Source organism: Pteropus vampyrus, unplaced genomic scaffold (assembly GCF_000151845.1).
Source record: "Pteropus vampyrus isolate Shadow unplaced genomic scaffold, Pvam_2.0 Scaffold305, whole genome shotgun sequence".
In the NCBI taxonomy this organism is placed as follows: Eukaryota; Metazoa; Chordata; class Mammalia; order Chiroptera; family Pteropodidae; genus Pteropus; species Pteropus vampyrus.
In genome coordinates this window covers 125,712-134,461 of record NW_011889086.1, presented here as the reverse complement: position 1 = coordinate 134,461, position 8,750 = coordinate 125,712, and the positions used below count along the sequence as shown (strand labels likewise).

The following is an 8,750-nucleotide window of genomic DNA, read 5'->3' as shown; positions in this document are numbered from 1 at the left end:
CTCCATGAAGTTTAGTTTATTCTGTTATGAGATCACAATTGAATATATGCATTCCTTTCTGAATGCAAGTAGTGTTGGTCTGCAGAGTTTTTTTATGTTTGAAGAGTGGTATTGAACTTTCTTTCTGACACTTGTAATGCATATATGGCCCATTTTATATGGTTACACAGTTAAATAGTAGACAATTTAAAAAATTCTGCTATATAATAAGGCAATATAATTTTTATCACAGTTATCCTGATTTTGAAGAAACAACTCAACGACCATGTACTCAAGTATCCTTTCCCTAGTTTTATTACACGACTATGTCACATGGGGGAAAAGGTATTCTCCTATGTATAACCCAATCTGGTTATAAGGGAAGGGTTAAGAAAAGAGGCAAATGCCTCAAGTACTTTTGCTGTTATATTTTTGGTAATCTGTTTTTCATGAGTGTCATCAGTTATGTCAAGAAGTATTTTTTATGTGATGAAATTAAGCAATGCATCATCTAATACTCTTGTTTAAATATTTCACAAGAATTTATATAAAATTTTATTTCTGTGGGATCTTAGTCTTAAATGTTAATGAAACTGTAAATATTATTCACACAAAAACAAGTTAAGACTTACTTGTTAATAGGTAAGGTAAAATTTTAAAATTGTTTCTAGTATCAGTGTATATATGTGTTGTGATAAAAGTATATTTTTCAATTTGTGTCAAAGCATGATTTATTAATAATTAGGACATTTTATATTTCAGCTTAAAAGGGCCCTGGAAGAACTTCAGGAAGCACTAGCAGAAAAAGAAGAACTGAGGCAAAGATGCCAAGAACTAGATATGCAGGTGCGAAAAAGGAACCTGATCTAAGAAAAATTTCCTCTTTAAGTTTAATTTTATTTTAATTAATTAATTGGCAAAGTGTTTTGGTGGTTGGATTTTATTTCATGGAGGGACCATTAAAATAATTTTTTATAGAGTTGAATATTCAAGCATGCATTTCATAATTTTTCTCTTATAAGAGTTGAAAATTGCTGGCTTAACTATTTCTTTGAGAAGATCATTCTGATTGTAGAATTTCAACTACAGTATTTAGATGAAGCCTTAGTTTTTTCTTTTGTAAAAAAGAGAAAGAAAAGTAGCTACTTCATAGGATATGAATATTAAATGAGGTGATTTATGGAAGTACTGAGAAATGCTTAACTCCCAATTAATGCGAGTGCCAAGTTCATTTTGCTAACATGTACATGTGTATGTATTCTTGTGTTCATACACACATACATGTTAGCAGAATAAACTTGGCATGAGAGACAGTAGTTAATGGTTAAAGGGATAGATTTCAAACCAGGGCACCTATATTCAGAACCTGACTGTGTTAATTAGATGGTTGTAGACTCTCAGGCAAATTACTTAATTTCTCTATACTCCAATTCTCTCTTTTGTGAAATGGTGTGTTAATAGTATATATCTCCCAGAGTGATTATGAGAATTAAATGAATAATATGCATAAAGCACCTAGAGCAGGGCCTGGCACATAGCACTTTGTATGCATTTGCATATATCGTTGTTATATGCAAATGCAAATGTGAAAGTTATGCAGTAAGTCTTGAAAAATTATACAAAAGATTAAATGTACCATCATAATATGCAGTATGTAAATTGCACTTTTTGTTCAAATAATGGGCTGCATAAGTAGGTGACACACCGAAAAGTCAAGAACAAGGGTTGTGGTAGCAACATCCTTGCTTAATGAGATAAATGTCTACGGTAATAAGGCTGTGTCATATTTCTAATCCTTAAGGGTTTGCGAATAAGGAAAAGAGAGATGATTCGGTCAGGGTGATTAGCTACTTAGGACAGTGACAATACCAGAATCCAGGTCTTCCTATTTTATTTCTAAAAATCAGTCCTCTGTGTTCACATAAAGCCAGTGGTTCAATTTTAGAGGAAATTCTACCTGTTTTTCTTTCATCTTTTCTAACCATACTCATCTTGCACATTATAACACACACACGTAAGCATCTGAGATGTATCATTTTCAAATAAGATCATATCCACCCTCCAGAATACCTCATATAAAGAATAGAAAATTGAACCATTCAGATATTACCAGTATCGTATAGGATCTGCATATAGTTTTCTGAGAAATTCTTATTCAATAAATTTTGTGTTAAAATATTTAAGTGTTTGTAACAGTATAGAGTATATGATGATCTGATTTTAGTTGAAAAGTACAGACATCTTAAGTTTTGACATTTTAATTCCAGTATTAAAATAGTGTCAACCTGTATCTCTTTGCTATGCACATAAAATGAATGATTACTGCATATAACCAGAAGAAAATAATTTATTTAACATGGAATCCATACAAGTATATATGATACAAATCCCAATTTTATAAGGAAAATTGTTTTTGAAAAATGTTTAATTTTAATCATATATCACTTGAGAATGATTTTAAAATTTGGGGGGATTCTTTTTTAATACCCAACCAAATGAAACAGAAAAGAAAAATAAGCTGTAAAGAAATTTACCAAGGACAGGTAAACAAGAAAAAAGACATACTTAATGAAGTGAAAATAAAAATACTGGTAATCAAGGAAAGAAGCAGGCACATGGCGTTGACAGAGGTACAGCACAGCAGGCTCCTACTATTGGTCCCTTATTCCCAGCCCATGTAGGGGAGTCAACAAAAATCTAAAATCTTGAGACTTCTCACTGCAGACTACCCAGTCAGAAGGAAATTCACCCTTTACTTCCTTCAGGGTTTTAGTTTTTGTTTTTGTTTTTTTTATTTTTCCTTTGTACTGGGGAGGAGTGGAAATGATGGTTAAGAAGAAACAAAGGCTATAGGGCTACACTGAATTGGGGAAACAGTTTGATGCTCAAAAGAGTTTCCCAATGGGAATGGATGGCATACACTTCTCACCACCCTGGTATAAGATACTTAAAAACCTCAAAAGTGAGAGCCTAGCCCATGTGTTGTAAAAAGGTTGCCCATTGCCTCAATTGATCAGCCCCACCCCGCCGCCCTTTCCTGACCATTCACAAGACAATATAGAGCAGTGTGGAAGAAAACAGTTCCAACCATAACATAAAGGGGAAAATATATTGGGTCTTGGGTATAGTAGAGAAGGTGTCAAGAAGTTAACACTGTACTGGAACAGATCAGGTATCTTGACTGCCAACAAAGCATGAGCTAGATGAAAAGAGGAAAAGCATGAGATCTGTGCAAACACTTCAGATGAAAAACAAAGAAAAAAGTGTGTAAAAGACAATAGCTAAGTTTAGAAAATAACTTTTGCTTCATATTGTATAACAATTTCATAAGAACAGATCAGTAAAATAGACTAGGTGGTAGGACAAAAAAGGGAGGTTTGAAAGAAAATTGCAGACATGTAGAAACAAATCAATTGAGTAACATTTAGCACAAGACTTATTCTAGTTAAGCTAATGAACTTTAAGAGTAAAGGAAAAAAAACTACTCATTTAGTTAGAAAAGGTAAATCACCCAAAGACAAGAAAATCAGGCTCCCATACAACTTCAGTGCCGCCAGATTATAGAAGAGCAGTGTCCCCCAAATGCTGAGGCAGGGAAACAACTTGGAATCCAGATGAAGGGTTCGGATGCAAATTCATGAGCCCTTTTGGATAAAACTGCTTGTTGACACAATCCAGCTAGCAAACACGTTTCAAAGTCAAGAATGCAAGAATGGAGATTCTGCAGATCTGGTGGTAAAGTTTGAATCCATTTAAATACAGAACGGTGTCAGTTCTGTGCAAATTATGGTTATAGATATTGAGACAACTAAAATTCTGATTCAGTAAATCAGGAGAAAGGCGTGATTATGGGTACTTAGAAAAAAAAGAGGGAAGAAAACTCCACATGAGATTTTGAGGTGCAGTTTTGAGAAACTGATGTAGTCTTTTAGTTCTGTTTCAGTCAAGATTATTATGGGGCCTTCAGGCAAGTCATGACATGTCTACCAGTGGCTTTTTATTCTGCCTTTCCCAACCATTATTCATAACACTTGGCAGCAGCAGGTAGAACCTCACCTAACTGCAGTAGCAGTGGCTGGTTTGTCTTGCATATAATATGTTAAAGAAAAACGTACTCCTGCCTGGCATTATACAAAGTAAGTTTATGTTCTGAGGCAGTGTTCTTCAAACTTGAATATGCCTTAGAATTATGTGGGACTGGGCACAATGTGATAAAGAGGACTCCAATTATAGAAGTTTATATTATATTTTATATTCATAAATAGGCAAATATAAAAATATTAAATTTGGGTGATGTGAGAAAATGAGTATTACCTTTGAGCTTTTTTTTTTTTTTTAGCTTTTTGAACTTTAAGATAGCTTAGAGAGAGAGAAACAGACAGAGAGGAATATATAAATATAGAGAGAGAAATAAAGGGGGACAGAGACCAGTGCAGAGTGAACCTAAAGAAAATACCACCATGGGAGTTTGTTAAAGGCGATGTCTGGAATCATCGCTGGACATTCTAAGTCATAGATCTGGGGTGAGTCTGAAGAGTTAGCACCCTCCCTCTCATCTGTGATAAAGGCAGCTGTGGAACCACAATGCAAAGCACATGAATAGGGGCAAGGTTGGTACCCACAAGGTGTTAAAAACTAAATTTGCCCTTGCTACTGCTCAACTTTCTTTAAAAGATTCCTACCCAGTTTTGAAGACTGAGGCTATTGTTTCTTCTCTACTAATCTTTTTATAACAGCCCCAACTTCAAGCTACAACGAGATATTCTTTTGTTTCTCAAAAGATCCACCTATAGTAGATCCTATCAAAGTGCCTTCAACATTTTCTGTCCTGTGCTTGTTTACATTTCTACCATAAAGATCTTAAGGGCACAAACTCTCCTTTTTTATATCTCAGTCACTTAGGACTGTTCGTGACAGGTAATAGACACTAAATTGTTTACATGACAGGTGGATACACACATTGAATTTAGGAAGAGAAGTTGTTTCCTTCTGTAGTCTGGGGACACTTTCCCAGCCTTTTTGTATTTCTCATTTGGAGGACAGTATTTATAACTTGACTATGTTGTATTTAAGGCAAAATTAAGGATTTTAATTTCCTATCGATTAGCTCAGCATGTCAGTATATAGTCTTATTTACATAAGTAGATTGAATTAATTCTATCTATTGAAAATATAAATAGCAAACGAGCAATAATATGTTGGAAGTCACCATAGGTCTTTTTTTCAGGCTAATCTTAATAAAACTATATGTAAATTTCTGGTCTTATAAAAAGTTGCAGTCTTGTAAATTTTTAAAGATTTTTTTAAAGATGTTTTTAAGTAGAAAAGAAATGGAACCAAGAGAGCAAACATGCTGTTATGTAAATATATAAGAAAGATAAAAAGTGTTTCAGGTATTTACATTGATGTGATTCTAAAGTTAAATGTTTTTGTCCATTTAAATTATAAACAAACAGTCTCAATGTGCAAATGGATTTAATTCAGCTTTTTGTTGTTGATTCATCAACCAAATGTGCTTGTCCTCTGAACACTAGATGTGTAACTGATAATTTTCTGCTATGAAACTAAATTGGTAACTTTGTGAGTATATGTGTGTATTTTGGCTTACCAGGTTAACAGCATCCTAAAAATAAATTTATACCTAAAATGAGAACAAATTAGGTTTTTGAATTTTATTGGTACATCAAATTTTAGAGACTTAGAAACATTTTCTTTGTAGAACGAAAGCAAGTATAACATTTTGAAGATATTCTCTTTATATGTATAAGCTCTGTTTTCTCTATATTAATTCTAGATCCAGAATTCCAGAGTTGGAAGGATCCTTAGAAATTATTTCATCTGATTGACCAAGCTAATTTAATGGGTTAGTCAGAATTAGAATCCAGAACTCTGGACTCTAAGTTTTTTGCTATTGATACTTACATTCGTGTATTTGTTTTTTAGGTGACTGCACTTCAAGATGAAAAGAATTCACTAGTTTCTGAGAATGAGATGATGAATGAAAAACTTGACCAAATGGATGGATCTTTTGATGATCCAAATACAATGGTTGCAAAAAAGTTTTTTCATGCACAGTTACAACTAGAACAATTACAAGAAGAAAACTTCAGGTAGCATTTTTATTAGAAATCTTTTTATAGAATTCTGTCTATTAAACTGATAGCTTAAAAAATCATAATATCAACAACTAATTATTAAGCATTATAAAGCATGTTTAGCACACTGATTAAGCTACTGAAAATACCAAATAGTATAAGTGGTTCTGCCCTCATAGGGCTTACAATCCAGTTAGACAAGTGGGATGCATGTATAAAAACAAAAATTCAAAATAACATGTGATAAGGGCCAAATGAAGGCCATACACAAGTCCACGAGTAGTTTAAAGGAGTGATTGCTGAAGCCTATGGAGAATGGGGAATTTCTTACATAGGAGAGGCAAACTGATAATTAAATGAAAAAAAATTCTAAATCTTACGCTAAAGAGATGCTTTTCATTTTAATTTTTTTATTCTTTTAAAAAGTGTACACCTTACCTTTAGTAAACATTGATTGTCTCTTAATATGCTTACCACTGAGTGTTACACTAGCTATAAGGCCTTGAGATGAGGCACTCTGGTTGTACCGTATATGTTCTTTCTGTTATTTTATTTTGATATAATTTCAAGCTTACAAAAAAGGTTGCAAGAATAGTATGCAGAATTCATTTATACTTTTCATTCAGATTCAACAATCATTTTATAGTTTTCTCTCCATTTGCTTTAGCATTCTCTGTATATTCATATAAGGAAACATTTTTTCCTTAGTCATTTGAGAATAAGTTGGAGAACACACCCTTTTATCCCTATATGCTTCTGTATGTATTTCCTAGGAATAAGGACATTCTCTGATAAACCACAGTATAATGATCAAAATTGGGGATCTTATCATTGATACAATGTTATTATCTAATACACAGGTCATATTCAAATTCTGTCAGTTTTCTCAAGGTGTTTAATAGCTAATTTTTTCCCTTCAGTTCAGAATCTAATTTGGGATCATGCAATGCATTTAATAATGGATTCTTAGTCAATGGACTATAAATCCATTTCTGTCATCATTTATTTTGATGCTCAAATTATTCTAGATTCAACCACTAAGAGGTCTTTCAATTAGCCCCTGTATTCTTTCAGCATGTCACTATCCTTCTTTGAGTACTTCTTGCTTTCTGGCACAACAAAATATTCCAGGCTCACCATCATTCCCTTACCCAACTCTGGAATCAGCCATTTCTCCAAGGAGCTCTGATTCCTCTTAGTGGAGAATGTTATTTAGAAACAAAGATCTGTGCTCCAGATGAATTTTTCTATCACTGCTTCTAGTCCACCCCTGTGTACAGAGCTGAGAAATACACTCGTACAGGTTCATACTTGCCCATATTCACACACTTGTATATACCTATTTCTGCATTTATTTTTATATCTGTGATTATGAAAAATGACTTTATATTGACATCCTTTATTTTAGTCCAGCGACTTCAGCGTTCATTCTAATCTCCATTTCCATATTGTAACTCCCTTCTCCAACAGTGAGAAACTTGCCTTAAGTTTTCTTCAGAATATTTACTCATTTACTCAATCCCAAAACACGCAGAAACTAATTTAAGAATTGTTAACCCATACCTTTGTAAAAAGCAAACTAATACTGGACTTCAGTATGTTTATAGTATTTTTTTTCTAACAAGGTAACATTTACATATTGTAAAATGAATAAATACTGAGTACAATTTGGCATGTTTTAACAAATAGACATTTGTGTAACTCACACCTTTATTATTTGATAGATCATCTCTATTACTACAGAAAGTTTCCTTATGCTTCTTCCCACTCAACCTCTACCTCTCAGAAGCTAATTACTTTTCTGATTATTTTTCACCATAAATTTGTTTTCTCTCATCTAGAACTTCATATAAATTGAATCATGCAATGTGAACTCTAGTGACTTTTTTTGTTCCGCATGTTTGTGAGATTTAGCCATGTTGTTGAATGTATCAGTAATTAATTATTTTTATTGCTAAGTATTATTTCATTATGTGGAATAATTCCACAATATACCACATTTTGTTTATCTTTTTTCCTTTAGATGGGCATTTGGGTTTCCAAATTTGGGCTAATATAAATAAAGCTGGTATGAATGTTAGAATACAAAACTTTTTGTGAACATATTTTTTTTCATTTTTCACTGGCAAATACATAGAGTGGTAATGCTGAGTAACATGGTAGGTCTATGTTTAGTTTGAAAAGATACTGGAAAACCATTTTCCAAAGTGGTCATACCATTTTATATTTCCACTGGCTGTATTTGCTGCTAGTTGCTCTAGTTTCTTTGCCTATATAACATATTTTGGTCTTACCAGTCTTTGTAATTTCCGCTATGCCAGGGAATCTGTAGGGATATCTAATTGTGGCTTTAATTTGCATTTTTCTGATAACTAATGATGTGATAAACCCCTTCTCTTGTTCTTATTGGCAATATTTAATAATTTGTGAATTTTCTTCACACTCAGCCTATTTTTAAAATGAATTGCTTGTCTTATTATTGAGTTTTAGGAGTTTTAAAAAATATATTCTGGATATAAATCTTTTGTTAGATATATGTGCAGTAATATGTCACCCATTTTGTGGCTTGCCTTTTCATTTTTAAATGGTGTCTTTCACAGTAAAGGTTTTTTTACTTAGTGCTTTTTGTGTTCTCTCTAAGAAATCTTGTCTACTCCCATGTCATGAAGATAGTCT

The 8,750-nt window shown here is 32.9% G+C and overlaps 1 protein-coding gene across 1 annotated transcript in view; it reads left to right on the top strand.

Moving 5' to 3' along the window:
• The window catches only part of HOOK1 (hook microtubule tethering protein 1), a 58,879-nt gene that overhangs the window by 23,090 nt on the left and 27,039 nt on the right, over positions 1-8,750 (top strand). The window contains 2 exon segments of the mRNA XM_011377060.2: positions 705-825; positions 5,923-6,089. Coding sequence (XP_011375362.1) covers positions 705-825; positions 5,923-6,089 — 288 coding nt within the window.